The following is a 24,876-nucleotide window of genomic DNA, read 5'->3' as shown; positions in this document are numbered from 1 at the left end:
TTTAATTCGTTTATTAACATATTTATTAATGACGTCGTCTGAAAAAGTTATTCTTTAAAATTTTTTTTACTAACGTGATTGTTTGTTTGATGAAATATTTGTTTGGTTTTGAGTTTTTCCATTGACCGATTTTTATCATAATTTATATAGAGTTTTCGATGTCGCTGAATATGAAATTGATGTAATAGAATCTATTGATAGAATTTTAAAATAACGATTCTAAAATATGGCGGATAATTTAGCAAAATACGAGATAAATACATTATATTAGTTTTATTTGCACCTTTGTTTAATAATATAACAATTTTATTATATTGTAACGCTTTCCGCGCCGCGCACTCGCTCACGCTTGCACCACAAACGCTCGCGCACTTCCGAGCACTCGCCCGCGCGCGAAATAAAGCAGCACATTTCGTTTAGGAATGCAATTTATTAAAAGCACACGTAAACGGTAACTCCCGGCTTGACAGCTCCAAAACAAAAACTAAACAACAATGAAACAACTTCAAAACGAAGCGACATCCGTCAGCTGACGACGTCAATCGATATATTGATTTTCCTCGGAATAAAGCTCGCGTTCACACACGCAGGCTCGCACGTAACAATATTATTTATTATATTATAATAATTGTAAGATTTAATTCAATATGGCAAAAAAATTTATAAAGAAAAATTCTCACTAAATCAATATATATTTTTTTTAAATCTGTATCACAATTCTTAAAATTACTGATTACAAATGTGATACTAGAATTACAAATGTTTAACACTTTAAGTACAATGTGAAGTTTTATAATTTAAAATAAATCCGATTTTTTTGTTATACATCTTTTGTATCAAATTTAGATTATTAAATCTCAGAATACTTAGAATATGTTCAAAATGTTATAATATTAATTTTTTTTTTATTTTATTCAGAAAAAATATTCAAACTTTATTAGCCGCAAATCAATCCACTCTTAAAAAGGATGTGTTACCGATTTTATTGACAATTTTGCGCGATGATGATTGGTTCTCTCACTGCGCTTATTTCGTGTTGCGAGAGTAACTGTTATTGAATTTTGATAGTTGTCAAATTACAATTATTGTTGCAATTTATTTTTAAAAAGCAAAAAAGTTAAAAGCGCGCATCGTATAGTTTTTTTTTATTTAGCATGTCTTTCTTACTTCCGCAATTGATAATTTTTAAATAAAAGTTTAATAAATCTCAGAATACACGTGGGAAAAGTGGCAGAATTTTTCATTCCCGCCGCTCTCGGGTTTGATACTGCTTTTGTTAACATGTTTACAGTGGTCGATCTTCATGAATCGCTTCAAACTTTTGGGAAAGATTACTTTAACTTTTTAATAGGACGCTGTCAAAATTTCAGCTCTTAATATTCACAACTATAATAACATGATTTTTCAAAAAAAGAATATTATTTTGGCTTCTAAGCAATTTAGGATGACGTACTTTTTTTTTAATTTAAAGAAAAATCGCATTTACTAAATACATTTTACTCCATTTTGATAGCGTAAATACTTTAAAAGTTATTTAATTATTAATTAGACTTGTTTTTTTACACGTTTATTTGAGGCACTTAATTGCACACATTTTGTAATATCGGTATATAATACAGCAACTTTTTAATAAGAGAAAAAATTTTGGTTCGGGTTTGTGTCTCAAAATGTAGTCTTAAAAATGCAGAAATTAAATTTTAGTGGAGCGCTTTTCAGATAAACAATTGATATAACTGGAAAAGTTATCATTTTTTGGTGAAATTTGGTGCACTTTTTTATCGTAATAAAAGCTATATTTTTGTATCATTTTAAATGCTTAAATTAATTTTTAAGAAAGTTATAAACAATTTAAGAAACAGCCATTTTCATGGTTTTTCTACTTTACGATCAAACTCGATCTTAATGAACCAAATTTATTATTATAGGTCTACTTAATACCTACAACTTTTATTTGAAACTTTTTTCGATCCCGTTTTTAGTTTACGAGACGCAAGCAAAAAAACTGCTTTTTTCTCGCTTCAACCCGTAATTTTGCAATAACCGTCAGCTTTTTATGAGTGGCAAACGTACCTATCTTAATCTACGCATATTAATTATGCTTTACGCACAGTCAAATCTGAATTATCAATTTTTTCTCAAAATAGCCCTTTTTGAAGCTAATTTTCCTACACTATGAATTTGCATTTTCTTAGTACAGTTATTGAAAAAAATATCATAATCGATTATAAGAACCTGAAAATTTTATGATTTCTGAAACTGCCATTTTAAATTTGTATCATCAAATATTGAAATTCCGACTAAAAATGCAAAGTTCTTGACTTAAAAACCCCTTAGAATGCATTTTAAAAAAGTTGATAATTTGCTAAAAGATATAATAAATAATTTTATTATTTGTTATATTTTTTAGCAAATTATCTAATACGGCTGTAGCCATTATGCACACTCAAGAGGTTAATTAATTACTTTGTCTTTTCCAATATAAAATTATTTAATTGATGTAAATTTAGCTAAAATATATTTGGTGATGGATGTGTTATAGAATCAGAAGAGCGGAAATAAATTAACAAAGAATATTCATTTAAATAATGTATCTACAAAAAATACTATTTAATATCAGCATTTTGTATAAAGAAAATATAGAAAAACAAACAATGTTTAACCCTCTGCCTACACACCTTATTTTTCTCCCGATTCCTACACACAGGGGTTACGCCTTATATCTCTCAAAAATGTATTTAATCAATTTTAACTTCTTTTTTTTTTAATCGAAAGGAAAAAATCTCAGAATTATGATGGTTTTGGCTGAAAAGTCGAAGATATTAAAAGAAAAGAGATTTTTTTTAAAGAATGAGAAAGGAACGAAAAATTTTTGTAAAAATTTGCCTTTTTTTCAAACGCCCGTATTAGAAAAAAAACAGATAAAGTAATTAAAATAGTGATCAATAGAAAGGGGAAGAGTTGTACTTTAAGAATCTATCGTCAGTTTTTTTATTCTGTTCAAAAAATATATTTATTTCGTAATGTGAATTTAGTAAAAAATGAATGTAGTTCAAACACAATAGTAAAAGAAAATAGTAATATTTATTTAAAAATATAATTATTAATACACAAAAACATAATTATTAATACAAAAAATATTTATTACAAAAGATTTTATTTGTTATAGAAAAAAATTTTAATTTGTAATGCTACAATTGCAGTATATTTTCGCAAAATTATTGCGACATTGGTAATATATATAAGTACTGTTGCGTAAATGATATTTAATGAACAAAAAAATAACTTTTACTTACTCTTCAAATTTGGAACTTTTCCACTTTTTGTTAAGTTCTTTACACACGGGGTAACCCCAACACACACTTTCGATGCTCCTACTTCTGTTGTTTTCAGAACACTGACAACGCCCAAAGAGGAATAAGTAGAACACAGTTCAAACTTTTTTCCCGCCCTAGTCCCAGCATCCCCTTACTAAATACTTTTAAGGGGTCAGAGGCAGTTAGAAGACCAAAAAGACACTTTTTTGGAATTTTTCCTTAGAAGCTACAATGTTATATTTAATTTATAAACATAGGAACTGTGTTACATAACATTTAAAGAAAATTCAGAAAAAATGTCAAGTAAAAATATTAAAATTTAAAGAAGTTATAGTTAATAACAAAAATCACTTTTAAAAAAACACGATTTGCGGTGCCAGCTGTGTGAAGCCGGGTCATGTGAAACAGATGAAACAAAAAAATTTAGTTTGTACATGAAATTTTCTAGTCCTTAATCGAAGCTTTTAGGAAAAAATTAATTTAGGACAAAATGGCAGCTGCTAAAAGTCAGACTTCTGATTTTCGTCAAAAAAGCGCCCATTTTTTGTACATAAATTGAAAATATAAGTAAAAAAAAATTCTTCGATCAAGGACTTGCATTTTATGTTAGAAGAGAGCATGTAAAATTTCAGATTAATCGGTTGAATAGTTTTTCAGAATGGCACTGTCTTTGAAAATGCAGTTCTGAAAAAAACGCGTTAGTTTTAAGTACTGTTTACGTATTTCATTCAAAAATCATATTGATCAATTTGAATAAAAGGTGTATTTTTAAACTTACACACAGTCATCAATTTTAGGTCCATATAGCACATCTTCGCCTTCCATAACCGCCTCTAAAATATTAGTCAGTGAAAGAGAGAACAGCTATTGATAGCTGCTCCTTCCTAACAGTCGCACTTGAGACCGACCTTTGCAACCTTGCTACTTTAATAGTTTTAGTCGGATCGACTTGAAAATTTAACGAGATATTCTCGAGATGTTATACTTTCAGAAATTATGAAAATCCAAAAAACGATTTTTTCAAAATTACTGACTGCCGCTAACCCCTTAAGTAGCAGGCATTTCAAAATCGACTGGGGTTACCGTAATCCCATGTGTAGGCAGAGGGTTAATATTTATGTTTATATTTACTTAAATTATTTATTTAATAATTCGATAAATTTCCTTTGTTTTTTTATTATCTATTTTATATTTTGTAGCTTTAAGAAACAGAAAATTAATGAATAATAGAAAAAACAATAAAGAAAACATACCTATGACATGGAAATATTGATAAAATTTCTTTTCTAATTGGTAAAAAAAAATACTTTTTAATTTCATTTATTTTCTGCACAAAATACTTATTTCAAATAGCATTTTTTATGGATATATATTTTTTTTAATAAATATCTCTGTTACTATTTTCTATTTCAACTATTTTTCTATTAGTTAGAACGAATAATTATTTAGAGTGCATTTTAGAAAGACATTAACACTATTTAGCAATAAAGATTATTCGCGGAGGTATAAGATAGGCTACGTTTCAAAATTTCTGTCAATACTGAAAATCTATAGAGTATATAACAGAAACTATAGATTTTCAATACTGAAATCAATTTTGAAACATCCATAGTATTATTAAATGTAATCATGACGTCACTGATGGGTAGTGTGTTACAGCATGGCGTTTCAAAATTTACTGTCAGTATTGAAATCTATAATATAGGGTGTTAATAAACCTCCGCATAATCATACGGAGGATTCATACCATCATGTAGTCCACGAAAATCGAAGACAAAAAGCTAATATTTTTCGATTCCACGCGTACAGCTCTTATAATTATTGTCGGAAAATAGTGAAATACGGCCAATGAACGGGTATAATAGAAGCGTGAGCGCGGTGGAGAACAAGAAGACTGTTGCTGCGCGGGGGGAGATATCTCCTCGTTATACTCGTGCGTTTATTGGCCGTATTTCACAATTTTCTGACGATAATTGTAGCTGCACGCATGGAATCTAAAAATGTTAGAGAGCTTTTCGTCTTCAATTTTCGTGGGCTACATGGTGATATGAATATTATACGGAGGTGTGAACTATAGATTTTCAGTACTGACAGCAAATTTTGAAACGTAGCCTGTGATTTATTTTAACGCTCACAAGGCTGCTAAGTATTATTTCATCCTTGTTTAGTAAATATTAGCATTAACTTTGATGATAGTGCGCCCTTCCAATACAGCTTAAACAAGAATAAACTTATAAACGCTAAAACGAACACACCCTATAACTGCTATAAACACTATTTCTTCTGAAGTAGTGATTATAGTTTGATGATAGCGTGTTTGCAAGTTTCATGAACGGCATATCATTCAGTCTGTTCTTTTTCGCTGCACCAGTGCACTCCTGCACTGGGGCAACAGGTTAGAGTAAGACAAATATATTTTTTCTCATTCTAACTTATTGCACCAGTGCAGCGGTGTAAGGGAAAAAAATAGACCAATTGTGTATCACTACATGACGGATTTGTAATATTATAATTCGAAAAAACAATGTTTTCTTCATATAAATATTTTAATATACTTGGCATTTTATTAAATTTAATAAAATTTCAATAAATATGCAAAACTTTAATTATTTGTTGAAAAGATTATTTCCTACATGTATGATGAAAATAAGGATGACTTTTTATAAAAATTCAATGAAAATGTAATAAAATGTTAACGAAAAATATAATTTCACGAAAAAAGGAAATTTTTATAAAAAAATTATAAAATTTTAATAAAATTATTACGAAAAAAACAGAGGTACTATACTATATTGTCAAATTAACGACATAAAACTAATCAAAAATATATTAAAATATCGAAATTTCATCAAAATTTTATTAAAATTTTTCCACCAAAAATAATAATACTAACCAAAATTGTTCCGTACATTTCAAGATGACATATGTTATTAACATTTTGTTTACGTTATATTTACACTTTTTCATGTAGACAATACAATGTAAATTATTATAAACTGGATAACACAATACAAAAAAGTAATCAAGTTATAAGATAGTTAATATATCTAATTAGTATTGATAAAATAAAAATGTATTCAAAATTAAAACTAAATGTTCATGTTTCTAATGAAATCTGATATTTCAATGATCCATAGATTATTATTTACATAGATGACACATAAAACGCAGTTTACATAATTTATATTGTATACAAATAAATGTAGATTATGTATTTTACGCGTAAATATTGAATTCTGATGTTAACCGTGTATCAGTGCCATTCATAAAACTTACTATCGCTACCATGCTATTGACTCTGTGAACAATGTTAGCGTTCGAAACATTAATAATGGCTCTTTTCGAATGTTTCTAGTTATTAGATGCCTAAATAAATAATTAACGCAAGAAAATTGTTGCTAATTACAACCATACGTTTCAATTACAGGAAACAAGTCCAAAATAAATGTATCATTACTATCAGACATAGATAGCAAAGGAAAAATAGTGACGTTGACACAGTCATTGGCAAAAGCTGTGTCTTCGGGAAACCTTGACCCGGAAGAAATTACGGACGAACTAATCACTAAAAAATTACAAGTAAAAGGGATGCCTGATCCCGATCTCGCTTTAATATATGGTTACACTTGTTCCACACATGGTATTCTACCATGGCACACGAGAACAACAGAATTTTTGTGAGTTTCTCAAATATCTGTCGATATTTTCTAAAAAATCTTACTATTTTCAAATTCTAACGATTCAATTTCTTTTTTTCAGAATGCTGCCAATGTACGTTAGTGTCTCAGTGAAAGATTTCACGTGTTTATTAGAAAAATATAATAAATGTGTACAACGGTATGGTAAATGATATGTAATTATCTTTATTTATACAAGAGAAGCTATGTTTTTCGATAAAAAGAAATAAATTATCATAAAGACTGACTTTTAATGATTATTTTAATATGTGCTACAAATACAAAAATCAACTTTTGTGCGAAAAAAATATTGACTAAATTTTTCAATTTAATTAAAATTGATTTCTTTAGTTCAATAGAAGTTCAAGTATTTTATATATTTTATATATTTAAGTTAAATATATAAAACTTCATTCAAAAAAATCTTGCAACTACAGTAAAAATTGTATGTATGTAAAAATTAACTGAGGTAGATAAATGATTCGCAAATACTATAAATATGTATATAATATGCATCGATATGCATACTATGATATGCATTGTACTTTATTTAATCTGACAGAGGCAGAATTTAGTCAAAATCAGATACAAAAATTAGCGATATATTTGATTGTGACAAAGAAATCTGTCTATATTAATAAAACTTTTGGATGTTGAATTAAAAAATTTAAGTGGAAAAATTTAGTCAATTTTTTTTCTTGATTATAGAAGATGCGTGATTATAGAAGATATGTTAATATCATGATAAAAAGATACGCGTCAGAATAAAGTACAGGATTCAGAGAAAATGGTCCTTTTTTGACTGATTCTTTCAATTCAAAGTTTGTTATTAAGTTTTACCATAAAAATTTAATCAAAATTTTGATATTTATTGCGGAACTACATGTAAACAAGAAATTCCTTGTTATATTTTTATTTTCACACAGGCATAAATTTGCTTTGCGTAATAAATGCAATCTTTTCGCATAATCTACATTAATGTTACAAATATATGTTTTGTGAAAGCCATAATAGCGATTACATGTCGCAATACTTATATAAAGGCGAACACTTACGAATATCTTACATAGTTCTATGATAAAATGGTTTAATTCAATTTCGAGTTTTACGAGTTCCTAATACCCAGCGCTTGCTCCAATTCCGCTCGTTTTTGCTGTACTTTTGTGTAAAAATAACGACACACAGCTTCCTGTGCCCAGGGCTGATAATAAAACTCAGCTCTTCGTTCCTCCTCCGGATTACCGACGACGTCTGTCATGGTCTTTAAATCTCTGGTCTGAGAAATGATCCATTTGTTGATAAACTGTTGTGGATCTTTGGCGAAGCTCAAAAAGAACTCGCGGTTGGTCTTTAGTTGATTAATCGTCTCGACAGTCTCATGAATTTTGTTGTCCAGACTTTGGATTTCCTGCTGGCTCGCGGTTGACAGCAAAAAATTGTTCATTTGCGTCTTCAATGTATCGTCCACCTCCACGTCGATATCATAACACGCGGTCTGTTTCGTTTCCGTACCTGAGCAATATAAATTTTTTTATTAGATAATTATTTCTAGTTTTCTCAATTGCATATTTATAATACACAAAATTAAATATATCTCAATTGCATATTTATAATACACAAAATTAAAAAATAATACATATTTATCAGAAATAAAAATTTTTTTCCAAATATAAATATACTAAGCAAAAAAATTAACGCAACAAAAATTTATACCAAAATTTCACTTAACTTCTAATAATCGTAACTTCGCAAAAACTTATTGTATTGAAAAGTTTTTTTTTAAAGCTTAAAATCTACTTTAAAGAGCATTTGTCAGATTTTAATCCTCTCCTTTTCCCTTTTTGGCATTCCTTTAAAAGTAAGTGTTTTGTGTTAAACAATTTTCATACCTTGGCGCGCTCCACGAGATGTAATAAATTTTTCTCGTTAATTTCATAAGAACTATCGTAAAATATGAACTTTTCCCTACAAATTGAAAAAAAAATTGAACCCTGTACAATTTTTTTTGGCAGAGTTATAACATATCAAAGTTACCTATGCATTTTAGTCTTATGCCTGTTACCACCAGCATTAGCATTACCCGATGCGCACCATGAGAAGATTGCTGGCTAGATTTTGCGTGCGTGCATGCGTATTGAATGGAAAAAAATATTGCACGGAGATATTACAGCACATATAGCATGAAATTCCTTAGGATGCAATTATAGATTCTGCATTCTGCATCTTCAAAAAGTTAATCAGAAACGAAGAGGTAAACACATATATTTCTTCCAGGTAATATTTTCTCATTTCATTCGTCTAATACGCCCTTCCCCCCTCCCACACACACGATGCGCAAAATCTGCAATTTCTTCATAGTGCGCATCGAGAAATGCTAATGCTGGCGACAGCCATAAGCAGATTAAAATGCATAGGTAACTTTGATATATCATAACTCTGCAAAAAAAATCGTACAGACTTCAATTTTTTTCAATTTGTAGAGAAAAGTTCATACTTTATGATAATTCTTATAAAGTTTATGAAAAAAATTCATTGCACCCCATGGAGCGCGTCAAAGTAAACATTTTTGAAGACAAAACACATTTTTTTGAAGAGATGCCAAAAAGGAAAAAGAAGAGAATCAAAATCCTCTTAAAGTAGAAACTTCAAGCTTTAAAATAAAAATAAAACAACTTTCCAATACAATAAATTTTCGCGAAGTTACAATTATTTGAAGTTGAGTGAAATTTTGGTATAAATTTTTGTTGCGTTAATTTTGTTACTGAGTATATATTTATAACTTATAAATATCTGATTATACAATATTATATAATAAATATGTATTTGATACATAAATATCTACTTATACAGGGAGAAATGTGAATAGCGTCTAATTCTTGATAAGAAGATAGGCGCCGAGGGTAGCGTTGAACCGCTCGAGATATAGCACGGCTCACTGTGTCAAGCACTGGTTGCCGGAAGCGAGTCTAGGCTACTCTAGACGCGGTGAGGCGGGACACAAGAGCGGTGAAGCACGGGCAGTGGCGCGCTTTTCCTCCTTCCCCCTTCCATCGCCGGCAGCCAATGCTTGACACAATGGTGCTCGAAAGACTCGACGCTTCCCTTGGCTCTCATTTGTACAATTTGAAAAATTAATATCTCGGCTATGATTGGAGATATTCAAAAATTATGGTGGACTTTTACGTTCATCTCGATCTCGTCTACTTTCCTATTAAGAATTGGACGCTATTTGCATTTCTCCCTGTATATAGCGTCTCATTATAAGCAGCCACTCCTTTTTATCTTGTGAACTAAGAAAAATAGACGGAACAAATAATATGATTTGATTCAAACTCTTATGAGCATAATAATTACTTATAAAAATTAGCGGTAAATATGCCCAAAAACTGAAGCACCAATGACATATATTATCAAGGTCACACTCCTGAATAATTTTTAAAAAGTTTTAATTTACGGTTGTATTTCGTTAAAAAATTGTTAATGAAATACGGGGTGACAGTGGTGGGATTCACTGCCAAAAAGAAGATCCAAGAGAAGCCGAGCGTCACCGAGCAATCAACTGTACAAGCCAGGAAGCCAGCCACGGCGGAGCGTACACAACGCGATAACAGCGAAACTTGAGACGACACCGAGACCTACCGCGACGAGGCTCAGCTGATCGCCGCATCATGTAGCTTATCGCCGTATTAATGAAAGTCCGACACACATAAAATTGTAACGCGAATTAAGTGTAAGACAAAGCAAATTGTAAAGCAATTGAAGCAAAATATCAATTGACCTCCGGTAACCGCAATTACCGTAAGAAACAGCTAGGATAGCTATCAAAATAAAAACGGTATATAAACGCGAACATGCCAGCGCAACGTGACATCCGTGACATACGATATCACGAATTAAGCGGCAACGCAAACTCACCATGCGCATATAATAATTGAACGTAAATGTCTGCCGAGAAAACTAGCATCAATACCACGCTTAACGTAGTTCAAGACGCATTAACGGAAATATTTGATAACGCGATTTGAATTTTGTATAGTCGAACGAACTCTCCAAATATAACGACCGAACGCGCGTTCCCGAAACAGGGACCAGACTTTAGTTTAATAAAAAACGGCACGACCGACAATATAAACACATGTTCACCAACGCAGCTGGACCTTCGACACGCTGTCCGCCACATGTGTCGCCCCGCGTAATCCAGAAAGAACCCGAAGAAGCACAAGAGCTCCGTAATTCTAACGAACAAAGTGGAAATACATTGGTAGCGCAACAAATAAATAAGCGACCGATACACCCTATGGAGAACATGATGCTCCATGAACTATTAATATGAAATTCGCGAACTTTGTTGCCAACTTGGAAACCGAAACAAAGTTCGCGAATTTCAAATAATAACTGATAGAGCATCATGTTCTCCGTGAGATGTATCGGTCGCCAAGAAAAACGGCCAGAAATACGCGACGCCTTACTAGCCACGCGCTAGATCTTACATATAGGCGATCGCCCAGAGATTTACGACACCAGCGCGAATCTAACACACAGTATTTAAGATTAAAAGAAGCACGAAATATGATCTCCGAGATTAATGGAACTTCGAGAGATCAGGTAGCTCAACGTTATAAAACATTACAAGAAGCCATCGCAGGAACGAGCGCAGAAGAAAAGGTCAAGGGACCTAATACATAAACCAATGAGCACAGAAAAGATGCCCAGACTGAATCTGAGCAGAAATCGATCTCCCAATGCGAAAAATGCGGGAAAACCGGCCACGATGAGACGACAATGTCACAACAGTCGACATGCCAATCGGTTTGAATTACCGAGACCGGAAGGACGATCTCGCGTAAATACATTGAACGCATACTGCAATTACTGCAAAAAATCCGGACACGCCCAGAACAAATGCGGGAAATTGCACAGGTACCCTAAAACGGAAGGTGACCCTTGGCCTGAAGCAAAAATCAAAAACAATAAAAAGATTGAAGCTAAAAATAGCGAACATAAGAATGAAAAAATTAAAATAATAAAATGCTCGGAATCAGCGACAGCGACGAAAGCGATGACTTGAGTTCGGCGCACACGGTCGCAGTGTATCGGATTACGCACATGAAGCGTATGATGGACAGTGACTTAGACATGCTAGCACTGCCCGTATGCGAGGTCGAACGAGGAAGATTCAAATTTCTATTCGATATCGCAACCAATTCATTCATAAAACTGAAAACACTAAAGGATGACGCCAATATCTATAAAGGAAAAATCAAACTCATCGGCTTTATCGACCACTCAATTACGACCATGGGGAAAACTCGTATACCGACCCGAGACAAAAATATTAGACACTCGGTATATGTAATACAAGATAACACGGTGTGACTCATCATTTAGTAAAATTTACTAAAAGTATAGCGAAATTTTTTCTACTATATAACTTCCTGATACTGCTTTGTAATTTCCTGTAGAGCTTCTTTCTCTATGTTACTTTTGTCAACTTTATATATCATGTGAAACTCGCCGCGAACTCGTCTGCTAACGTCAAAGCATATATTCGACTACAAACGCGCACTTCTCATCGGATCTACGAGACTTTTCTTCTTATAAGAAATTATTAACCGTACGATTTACAGATATATCACTTAATATTTATTTTTTATTCTGTCAAAAACAATCATATCACGAATGACAGCGATTTATCATATCAATATAGTATACATCAACACTTTATAAGAGACCTCACGGATAAATATTAATGCCCTCTAGTGTTGATTTCATGTAGGAGACAAAGAATAAAGAGTGACGACGACGTATCTTATGGGGATGCTGGAGTTGTCGGTTTTGCCGACAAAAAGATAGTAATTTTTGTTTCGCAATATCTTTTTATTTCTTTTATAGATTTGGAAATCCTTCTCCAGAATAAAAGAATACGCATCGCTACCAGTTTGTGGAGTAAAGTTTCTACCAAAATTGCGAAAAAATTGTTAATTTGCTGTCACATCATAACAATGTTTGCTTAATATAAAAGATCTAGTTTGTACTTACGAAATTCATATTCACAGACTAGTAGACGATAAAAACAGTGTCGAGTTTCGAAAATTAGATTTTAGTGCCTAATTGAGACGAAATTGCAAAACGAAAATTTAGGTTATACACGCGTAAAAAGTCGATAAGTAGAGCAATAAAAAACAATTTTTTTTGTTCTCGATATAAAGTCCAATTCACAGATGGATGTTAATATGTGTACTTTAATTCTGGAAAAGAATTTTTCAAATCTATAAAAGAAATATATACGAAATCTCATTAATAATGTGCACGAATGACTCTACATTATCGATCAAGTTTGAAAGGCAGTCCAGCATCACCTTAAGTGAAAAATTTAAAATTCGGTCTTTGCGTGACAATATCTCCACTCGTAGGGCATGTAGAGTAAAAATAAAAAGTTTTCTTATACAAATCAAACCCAAACTTTCGATTGAGCCTAGTTAGAACATGATCAGTTCAACCGTTATTGAGAATCTGATATCTCGGATGCACGCAAGTCTTGTCGTCTTTTCGCGTAAAGATACACGGGTCGTCTCACGCTGTGCGTAATACTTGGCGCAAGACACTACCGTATCTCGTGATACCGCCAGTAACGCTTGGGCCGCGTTCCGATATTACTGCCAGTACTGAAAATCTATAGTAACGAAAACTAGATTTTCAGTACTGGCAGTAATATCGGAACACAGCCTTGTTCTTCACATGTCCGTATGTTATGTTATCCGAATCATAGCTGTGATATCGGTTGTTTTTGGGTATCCGTACATTCATTACGGTTATTTTGAGAAAAAATATTTAATAATGGAGAACTAACAATAACTGATATAGGATTTTCTTTCACAACGATAGGAAACTTAGAGTTTCTTCTATCTTTAATTACAGCATTATTGCAATAATTATATCAATTATTGTGAGCTCTTCTCTAGCCTTCCTCTATTCCCCTTGCCCCGCAACGCCACACACAGCCTACGAATTTCGATGGTTTGTAGGCTACGCGTGGCACTACGAGACAAGAGCAATAGCGGGAGGCGGACCCTACTCAAATCGGCCAAGAAGTGCATTTCTTGCCGACCTCTGAATTAGAAAATCAATCACAAATTTACGATAGTTCTTTATCAACGTAAGATTCATAAGTACGATACAACACAAAAAGTAGGACTATAGATAGATATAAGATAGATATAAGAATAGTAATTGTAGGACTATAAATAAGATATTTACAAAAAAAAAGAATCTATTGTGAATGTACGATAAGCTCTCATTAATTTACTATTCACAATTGTGATAAAAATTAATTAGATTATTTGTAAATTCCATAGATTCCAGATTTCTATTGCTTTCTCTCTTTCTATTTTTTTTATCAACAGAAATTTATTACGGTTTTAATTAGTCCTATTTTTGTTAACCAACTGGCCTGTTCTTTTTCACTGCATTGGTGCGATAAGTTAGAGTAAGAAAAAATATATTTGTCTTACTCTAACTTATTTCAACCGTGCAATAATGCAGCAAAAAAGAACAAGCCAATAATCTTGTCATGTAATCGCATATATACATAACGACCATCCACGCAAGCCTTGGCGGCGATACGTGGGAGCGGCGAAACACAGGCAACGGCGCACTTCTTTTTCCCCTTATCACCGACCGCCAATGCTTGATACAGTAGGCAGAGTTGTTATAGCTCAAGTGACTCGAGTACTTCCCTCGGGCCCTTCGCGCCCTCATTCGTATAATTTGAAAAAATATCTCGATTATGATTGTGCAAATATTGCAAAAAAGGACTTTTACGTTCGCCTCAATCCCTTTTATCTTTCAATGAATTATTGGACACCTTAGAACACTAATTCTGTATAAACACAGTGCATTCAAAAATTTTTGGGACTGATATAAAGAAGAGGAATGGCAATTGAGGATTGAAAATTAAAAAATTATATTTTGTTTATTTACAAAAAATTTTATAAATAAACAAAATATAATTTTTTAATTTTCAATCCTCAATTACATTCCTCCGCTTTATATACACGGTTTGTAGCATTCACATAAACTCTGAAAGAAGAAGCCTAGAATACTCCTCGATCAAAATTGCCTTTAAAATTGCTGTCACATTTGTCTTATCCTCGAAATGTTTTCGTTTAAGGGCAGTCTTCAAAAAATCTGCTGATACCAGATCTGGCAAGTGAGGCAGATGATTAATAACTGTAATCGATTTTTTTTTGTCAAAAATCTCGTCACAATCATCAAAACGTTGTTGTGCAAAAAAAAATCATTCTCCTAACTGATGCCACTCTATAATTTGATGTAACGGATTCTTTTCAAAACAATCCATGATCTCACATTAAAAAACTTCGATTACAGTTTGCATTTATAGCACAAATTTCTAGTAGATAAGTTCCCCGAATCAAAGAATACCTTATAAGAATCCCTCTCCTGGGTCATCTACGAGCAATTCATAGTTATTCTTAAAACGCGAATATCATTTGAACATCTTACTACGACTTAGACACTCTTCTCTGTATGCATTTTGCACCATTATTGTTGAAACGTGGGAGATTCGCAAAACTTTACCATTTGTATGCGCGTGCGTAGATTAAACGCGATCGCACGGAGAATGCCGGGATCCGTCCCGATGAGACGCGAAGTGAGTGGTGAGAAATGCGGTAGGTTCACGGGGGGGACGTAGGTGGTGAAAAGAGGAAAGAGGAGGCGATGGTGTAACTCACACTTTAATTATTTATTTAACACGGACGTTCAGGCCGAGGGGCGAGCCGTATCTCTTCACAATTTGACGGAGATCTTGAAATGTCCTGATGTTACGTTGCCTGTAGTCGACGCGGAGATCTTGAAGAGCCTCTAGATCGAAGCTCTCGCGAACCCGGAAATCTTGCGCGCGATCCGACGGAGATCTTGTGCACAAAGCAGAGGACATTCGCGGGAAAAATACGGATACCCGCGCAAGAACGTGATGCACTCACACAATCACACAGATACGAAACTTAAGAATTACTTGACAGTAGCTGCCGAAGTAGGGTTACGAGTTAATCAACGTTGGTTGACAGGAGAAATAATTTAATCGCACTATCACGGCGCGAGTGCTAAGGGATGGAACAGAAGTGAATCCTTGCAGCTAAGATCAGCGGATGACGAGAGAGATCTGCGGGACGATATGATGTCGATGCGGAGCTGCGAGAGACTGACTATTTTTTCTTGTGTTAAGACAATCGCGATCGCGGATTCGCGGAGGCGAAAAAAAGGGGCGGCAAGGGAACTGATTTCGAGCCTTATTTGGGCAACGATTTGACATGCCCTTTTTTGGGCACGTTTTGCATAGATATCACGATGCGAGAAAACGAAAGACGCGCGCGTGATGAGCTAGTGACAGCGCCGTGCAACTAGGTGCATCAAATAAACGAACTACAACGAGCGCAATGGCTGTCAGCAGCTTTCACTACTTACGGATAAAACAGAGCAAACAAAAAATGCTGAAATTCTAAGAAAATTGTTCTAGTCTCGAACACCATTAAATCATTACTAGTGCGTCCCCCAAAAAATTCAATCCCGGTACTTTTTAAATGCACTGTGTATAAAATATTAATATTTTGCAGAAATAAAAATTGCACTTTTTGAGCTTACCTTCCACGCTTATAACATGATTTATCACAATGGGATCAGGTGGATGTAATAACGGATTTAGTCGTTGTGGTATTTCTGCGAATTTCATTCGTGGGCAAGCAAATATCTGTTCCAAGTATTTATCACAGTTAATAAATTCTCTCTCGTGACTATCTTGGAGCTTATGTGTTTTTATATATTGCCAGAGTGCGGATATGATAACAGGTCGTGTTTGCGTGTGCACTCCTAATAACCGTGCTAATCTTGGATCCAATTTAAACTGAAATATGATTAATAGAAATTAAATTTAAAGAGATTCTACAGTTTCAAAAAGTGAAGAAACTCAATATCTTACATATCGTTTATTATAATTAAATTATTTGTTTATTATAATTTAAATTATTTATATATAAATTAAAACTTTCCTATATGAATATTAATATTTTAAAAAGTTACTTAAAGAAAACTCGATCAAAGAAAACAAAACAAACAAATATAAAGAGCTCGTTAATGCTAAACAAAAATAATACGATAAACCGGTCAATATATCGAGCCAAAACAAATTATCCTAATACAATATACTTTATTAAATAAAGAATATGTAATTATAAACACGATTAAAAAATAACTGTGTTAAAAAATGTTAAACAAATTTCGAAACGTTTTGACTATTCATAAATTATACGTATTCCATCAAATTTGATATTTTAGATTTCTCGACAAAACTTTTTGACTATCTATTCTATCCTTTTAAGATAAAAACCGATTTGCGGAAAAAATTTTATTATACATTTGATTGGATTATTTATTAGTTTCACATTTTTATTTGTGATGACACATTTTTATGGACGAATTTTATGGTTGTTCAATGGTCATCATTTTTTAACTGTTTAATTATAATTTTGTTTGCGTTTTTTCACTCATGTTTAAGAAGGCCGTCTACATTAGGAGGCCAAAATTAAGCACTTATTTCTGATTTTTTTCACTTATTGTGCATGTCTTTAGGTACTCAAAACAATTTTTATTATAAAATTTTATTTATTTAATTATAAGTTGTAAGCCAAAATGCACAACTGCCTTAAAAAATTCCTTCCACACGATAACATCCAGTAGAATCGACTGAAAGGAAAAAACCAAAGTTTTTTGTAAAGTTTATGAGTATAGCTTCTAAGTGAACCTAAGAAAGCCATACATTTATTACAAAAAATTTATAAAAATGGCATTTTAAAAAAAATTTGATTTTTGTAAAAAATTTTTGACTTTTTTTAATAACTTTTTTTTTACATGACTTTTAATTTATATTTTAGGTTCACACAGAAGATAATTTAACAACATTTAATTTAAAAAAAAATAGAAGTGGATCCGTCGAGTAGTTTTTTTTTTAATCGTGTACGCAGTTTCGAAAAAATTGGTTTCGAAAAAAACGCGTTTAATGTTTCCAATCAAAGAAAAAGGTTGATAAAAGTTTGCTAATGATTGTTTATCCGTACTTTTCGATTAATCTACTATCCCTGCTCCATATAAATGTCCTCAGGGTCCTCATACAATTCATTCTTCTCCAACAGCCATTGTTTGTCGTAAGTACGCGTTTCCTGCGCAACAGATTTGCTACGACGATTTTGGCTAATCGTACGATTTTCGTTTATTCTATCCGCAACATCTGCATACTAGTCCAATAATTATTTCCATGCATGACATGATTCTTAGAACCGACAATTAGCCTTCATTGAAAATTCCAGCAGCTATGTAGGCAGCAATTTCAATGATTTTGCGGCCGCAATGGAAGTGTTTTGGGGCCAGTTGCCAAATCGTCGCATTAAAACTTTCATTGGCATTTTGTGTATACCCACCTCTCAAGTAATTCTTTCCGAGTAGACAATGTACTTTTCAATGACCGTTAGAGATTTTTACTTGCCGTCCCGTTCGGAGCGCTCGGGACCTGCGCACTGCACGTGCTCATTTCGGCCTGATACAATTTGAATCTGTACTTGGGACTTCAGGAGCATATTCTACGGATGAAATACTATCGATTTAAGCAAGAAAAAAAAATCGATTTTTTTTACCCTCTAATGTAGACGGTCCCCTTAAGTTCATAAATATTGGTAATTTGTTACGACTGAAAAGGATTATGTATAGTCGAAACGTTTCGAAATTTGTTTAACATTTTTTAACAGTTATTTTTCAGTCGCGATTATATTTATTCTTTATTTAATAAAGTATATTGTATTAAGATAATTTGTTTTGGCTCAATATATTGACCTGTTTATCGTATTATTTTTGCTCGATCAAAGAATTTTAAAAATTCAGGAACGCATATTTAATTATTAATCATAAACTTAAAATTAACATGAATAAGATTAAATTGTAATAAAACGCTTTTAAAGAACTTATGTAAAGACAGATTACCTGCAGTGGTTGATAATCGAGAAGAAGAAGAATTGTGCAGCGAACGTTCTTATCGCCTGGTCTTTTAACTTGAAATCCGTCGGTTTCCTGTGTAGTTAATGTACGATGCCATTCGACCAAATGATTGTCAGGACCATACAGATCTTTGTCTAACTCTATTACCAGACTTTTGAAGAAAGACGAGAATTTTCGTTTTACCTATGAAGTTTATATAATTATTTATATAATTTATATTATTTATATTATTACATTAAATTAAATATGCAAAGTATCCCAAAACATACTGGTCAACGCTCGTAAAAAGGTAGAAGGAATCGAGATGAACATAAAAGTTCAATATTGTCTTGGGTTAGGTCTTGGGTTAGGCCTACCAATAATCGAGGTATTAATTTTTCAAATTATGCGAATGAGAGCGCGCCGAGAGAAGAGCTCGATCCGCTCGAGCCATAACACGGAAGAAAAAATCTATCATAAATGTATGAGCTTTCATTAATTTACTGTTCACAATTACGATAGAAATTAATTAAATTATTTGCCGATTCCATACGTTAATATCTCGATTATTGGTGGACCTAACCCAAGACAATATTGGACTTTTATGTTCTCGATCCCTTCTACTTTTTTATAAGTGTTGACCAATATGTTTTGGGATACCCCGTATATATATATATATTATCACTAAATATACTTATATATAAAATAAATTATGCACGGAGGAAATTAGAAATTAATTAAAGTTGTGATAATTGTGAAACAAGATAAACATCGTAGAATTTTGCTATAAATTATTATAATTTTAATAAATTCAAATTTTGCTAAAATTATAGTAAATGTTGCTAAAATAAAAAAAATTATGTCCATATTGTCCCACAAATTCTTTTGTGCAAATTACACACACATACACACACATGCGCACGCGCACACAAACATTGTTATATTTTATAATCCACAATATTATATATACACCTTATTAGGATCATTTTTAGTGTCATCTAAAAGACGTCCTTCAACTCTAAGCTCCCAAGAAGCCACAGATCCTTCTTCTCCCTCGCCTGCCTCCTTAGCTGGATAAAATGTATTCGAGATGAAAATACGCAATTTTCGCTTCTGCTTCATCGGACGTTTTAGAGCTTCTTGAATATCGAGACGTTTCCGCATTATAGTCGCATCCAACTTTCTCTCAAATGCTAGTAGATCCATGTAAGCTTGCGATTCCGGTACCAAATCGCGCACTTTCTGTGGCAGTATTTTGTCTGCCAACTTCTTCTTTTTCTTTGATGTGGAATGTGAAAAATCACTGTTCCAAAAATGATACCTAAATGAGTTTATTCGAAAAAATCATAGATACAGAAATTATAAAATAATTCCGTAAGCCTTGGATTGCAGTAGGTTAGGTTCCTAATAAAATTCAACTTCAAGTGTAAACAGAATAGTACTAATTAGGCAAATATCAAGTGACAATAGATAGAAATAAGACTATTACATATGCACGGAATAAAAAGGATGAACATGCAAGAATAAGGATGAATTTAGAGAAATAACAAAATGAAGCAACTAATTATTAAAATATAATTTGATTAATGAAGAAATATAAAATTATACATAAGATAATATAAAGCGTATATTAAACTTTTATCGACTAATTGTACTTACGGTTTTTGCTGAGACATAGGAATACGTTGATCTGCACTTCTTTTTCCAACAGGCGGCGTGGGCATTGGGCCTTGACGCATATTTGAGTAAGGCTGGTTCGGCCTCATTATTCCGCCGGGGCCAGGCCCGGCGTTACCCATCTGCGGTGGCGGAGTGAATCCAGATCTTTGCTGCATCTACAATAGAAGCAGATTTATATAGATATTATTCGTACATGATTTGTAGATTATAATTGTCGCATAACATAAAAAGTTTCCTACAAAAACTAAACAAGTTGAAAAACTTAAATATTCGAGAAACAAAAAATTTATCTCCAAACCTTGTAATATAATTTTTCTCAAGACGTATAATAACCCGGTTCCTGAAAGGGGGGTAAATCTGATCCAGGCCAAAATTTCAGTTAGCTGTTTGGAAACTCTTGGTTTCAGGAATCAGGTCAAATATGAAAATAAAGTTTGTAGGCTTTGTTTTATATTTTGAAAAACATTAAAAAGACCAAGTATAAAATTTTAAAAAATTCTGAACTTGTTTGGTTCTTGCAAGAATTTTACATTTACTATCTGTTTATCTAAAAATATTTCACATTAATTTTTTTATAACATTAATAATGATAAACAATGGTAAAGAATTATTATTTAAAATATAAAACATTTGTTTTTATTTATAAAATTTATAAAATTGTTTCTGGCAAAAATATTTTTTATGTTAGAAAAGAGAAGGTGGTTATGAACTAGATGTTGAGTTATAGAATTCACGATATTTTGTGATACTTTATGTAGAATTTTGGAGATAACCATCTAAATTACTTCTTTACTGTTTAGATGTTATACCATGGCTACTGGGTATGAAATTTATTGTTTTTTTATTGTATTGTCACAAAAGTTACATTTCAATATTACAAGTAGCTAAAAATTTTATAAGTGTGTATTCTTTACATCATTTTGAGAAATATATCAGGTATTAATCTAAGTTTTTGAACTTTAGTGTAACTTGAAGCTTAAATATGGCTTTCAAATAATGTAATTAAGTTTAATGTTTGACAATGCGTAAATGCATTTAACATGTAGTTATGTTGCCTACGTTCAGGATTATGGACCACTCACAAATCTGATAATCCCTTTGAATGTAATTTGGTTATATTTTTATTCTACTTATTAGCTAATATATTGTTTGTTATAATACTGTGTAGAAAATACTGAAACCTTTGTGATATTAATGTGTAAACTCCAAAGAATGTTCATTTTTTATTTTTTAGAAATAAAAATAATTTTAAGAATATTTGTTGGTAGTATTCCATATCTCCCTGATGAATATTTATTTCTGTCAAGCGTTTTAATTCTTTCTTATATTATTAATATATTATTATTGTATTTTATGTATTTTATGTATTATTATTGTATTTTTTATATTTTGTCACTGTTGGTTTGTTTCTTGTAGCTGGTACTGAACTGCGCTAGTGCAGTAAATAAAAATAAAACAAGTATGTTTTTTCTCATTCTTACTTAAAGAGAATCCACATTGCTATGACCAATTGGCAAAACCAAAATTGCTATGAACTATATAACTTGTAATATATAGTTATAATATGTTAACATGTAAATGACGTCTGTAAACTTATAATAATTTATTTTAATTAATTAATTAATTAATTAATTTTATAATACTGTTTCTTATTGTTTATGCTTTAATAATTGTGAAAAGTTCATATAAACAAATTCTTTATATTCTTTGATGTATTCATGAAGCCATAAAATATTCTTTAAAAAATAATTTTATATCTAAATCTTATAATCATACTTCAATATTTTATTATGTATGAAAAATCAAAAGTATATTTACCGGGAAATTTGGGCCAGAATACTGACGCAAATTTGGTGGTACTGATGGTGACGGATATCGTTGTGGTGGTGGTCCATTACTTCCTGCATTTGGCACAGGGAATCTTTGAGCCATCTTTTCTCGTACTCTTTAAAGTAAATATATCTCTATTGAAAGTAAAATTGAAAGTAAAATTGAAAGTAAAAATAATTATTATGCTCAAATATGTAATGTCCCTATAACGAAAGAGTGATATCGCCAATATTGTAGTAGCAACATTAGCAGGATGTGACAAACATTTATACATCATCATGACTTCATTGTGATATCACTTTCGCTATGAAATAAATAAATAAATAAATAATTACACACATACATATGCATCTTCTACAAAAATTTAATGACAGTATAAAATTAGCCAGTGATTAAAAGCACTGTTATTAATGCTTTAAATACTCAAAAATATTTAATTATTAGCCAATTTACTATCAAATTTCTGTAAAAAAACATATAAGCCAAAATAAACATAAAAACATGGCACTGTATAGTTTTTTCATTGAAAAAGTAATTAGTTACAGTTACAAATTACCAATTTTGAAAAATAACTTGTTACAGTTACTTTTCAGTTAATTTTTTCATAAATAATTGTACATTATTTTAAATATAATAAAATAAGAATCTTACATTTTATGCTTCACTAACTGTTGTATATTCTGTATTTAATTATGTGCTTTATTATTTTGTATACACTAAATAAAAATTTCATAAAGATTAGACAAACTAGAAGAGCTAGACTAAGGCTGCATTTGGAAACATCACCTGAGTGCCCTCTGGTATCATTTTATCGTTGTTCGTTGAATGTGAGACAGGGATAGGATGATACCCAAGAGCACTCAGGTGACGTTTCTAAACGCAGCCTAAATCGTATGTTACTGTTATCAGAATTTAATGAAATATATTACAACAGCTGTCATACATTGATTCATTCTCTTTGTAACAAAATTTTAATAAAAATTTTTATTAATTTTTAATAAAATTTTATATTCAAATATATCATCATTAAGATAACCTCGTTGTAGCTTCATTATACAACCACTGACGCTAAACATGTGTTCCACAGATGCAGAACTCGGAATACCTGTGTCATATAATAAAGTTTCTTAATTATAATGTAATTTAGCATATTAATATTGCAGTTATTCAATTTGAAGAATCAATACAATTACTCTTGTGTAGACTCAACTTTTTCCAGTTGTTGATTAATAACACATGTTCTCACAAAAGTAACTATTAAAGTAACTATCAAAATAGTTATTAGTTACCAAAAATATGTAACTAAGTTAGGTTAGGTTAGGTTACAATTACAGATAGAGAAAAGTAACAAAATTAAGTTGTAGTTACAGAAAAAAAGTAACTGTAACTTTGTTACAAGTAACTCATTACTTTCCAACCCTGGTGTGCAAAATTACAACATGATATAATGATATAACGTGACAATCACAATCAATGGGCATGTTCAGCAAACAGAAAGCGTTTTCTTGCAAGCAACACAAAAAACACAGTGAATCATTTTGTTCTTGTTCAACATTGATAAACAAGAATGAAATGGTTCACTGTGTTCTCTATGTTGTTTGTTGGAAAAAGCACAGAGCAAATATCATTTTTTATTATAATTCCTACTTCTAGATTCAACAAAGATCTAAAGACAAGCATTAATCATATTAAAAAAATTACTGAACGCTCACTAATCTGTTTTGTTTGCTGAACGCGCCCAATATCTGACGCGGAGATAACATAACCTAAAACCTAAAACAGACAGAAAATTTATTTTTACTAGCGTATAACGTTAACTATTAATTTCACGAATACATACACACTGATACGCAAAAGATTTAAGAAAAAACAAATCCATTTATACGACAAGTGTTGAGTACTCCGGATAGAATGCTTTTGAAAATCTGATTACTTAATTCAATGAATTTCAGAAAAATAATAAAACAAAATCATCATGATTCATTCCCTTGCATTAGAACGTATACGATAATCTAATAAGCATTGGTTACAAAGCTTATTTGTAAAAAAATATTGTCAAATAACCTTGCAACGCCTCAATGTTTCAGTTTTCGCGTCTAATTACGCTTCTATTCCATTCTTAACGATGACTCTCCGAACTCTGCTGAATTGCTGATTCTCCTTAAACTGCCTTAAACCATATAGAGATATATAATATAGAGTCAACCTTCTGTGAGCGAAGCTGTCCGCATCTTCTATAGGATAGAACGATATGTAGTAAGGTGTTGTCACAGTTTAGCTATAACCAGTTACGACAGTCAGCGAAATTCTTCGTATAATATTTTACGACGCAT

General features: G+C 31.8%; 2 protein-coding genes across 5 annotated transcripts in view; one reads left to right on the top strand and one right to left on the bottom strand.

The window, feature by feature from the left end:
• Positions 1 to 7,238, top strand: part of LOC105837809 (dehydrodolichyl diphosphate synthase complex subunit NUS1-like) — a 48,595-nt gene extending 41,357 nt beyond the window's left edge. For both annotated transcript variants that reach the window (XM_036285151.1, XM_036285117.1), the window contains 2 exons: positions 6,742 to 6,991; positions 7,074 to 7,238. In XM_036285151.1, the coding sequence (XP_036141044.1) occupies positions 6,742 to 6,991; positions 7,074 to 7,164 (341 nt within the window). In that variant the 3' untranslated portion in view covers positions 7,165 to 7,238. The remainder of the gene's footprint in view (positions 1 to 6,741; positions 6,992 to 7,073) is intronic.
• Positions 7,239 to 7,839: 601 nt separating this feature from the next.
• Positions 7,840 to 24,801, bottom strand: LOC105838799 (brahma-associated protein of 60 kDa). 3 transcript variants are annotated; one of them, XM_036284979.1, is made up of 8 exons: positions 24,608 to 24,801; positions 24,256 to 24,316; positions 22,532 to 22,658; positions 20,693 to 20,868; positions 20,006 to 20,354; positions 19,040 to 19,237; positions 16,655 to 16,913; positions 7,840 to 8,503 (listed from the first exon to the last, which is right to left on the bottom strand). In XM_036284979.1, exons 3-8 carry the CDS (start codon positions 22,643 to 22,645, stop codon positions 8,097 to 8,099), a joined length of 1,503 nt encoding a protein of 500 aa, XP_036140872.1. In that variant the 5' UTR covers positions 22,646 to 22,658; positions 24,256 to 24,316; positions 24,608 to 24,801; the 3' UTR covers positions 7,840 to 8,096. The 3 variants fall into 3 exon arrangements, with proteins under 3 accessions (XP_036140872.1, XP_036140838.1, XP_036140914.1); XM_036284945.1 differs by lacking the exon at positions 24,256 to 24,316 and having other exon boundaries at positions 24,608 to 24,799; XM_036285021.1 differs by lacking the exon at positions 24,256 to 24,316 and having other exon boundaries at positions 8,097 to 8,503; positions 20,006 to 20,336; positions 24,608 to 24,797.
• Positions 24,802 to 24,876: the final 75 nt, after the last annotated feature.

The sequence above is a fragment of the Monomorium pharaonis genome, chromosome 1 (genome assembly GCF_013373865.1).
Source record: "Monomorium pharaonis isolate MP-MQ-018 chromosome 1, ASM1337386v2, whole genome shotgun sequence".
Taxonomy (NCBI): Eukaryota; Metazoa; Arthropoda; class Insecta; order Hymenoptera; family Formicidae; genus Monomorium; species Monomorium pharaonis.
Note: the sequence above shows the minus strand (reverse complement) of the source record. Positions and strands in the feature narration are given on the sequence as shown.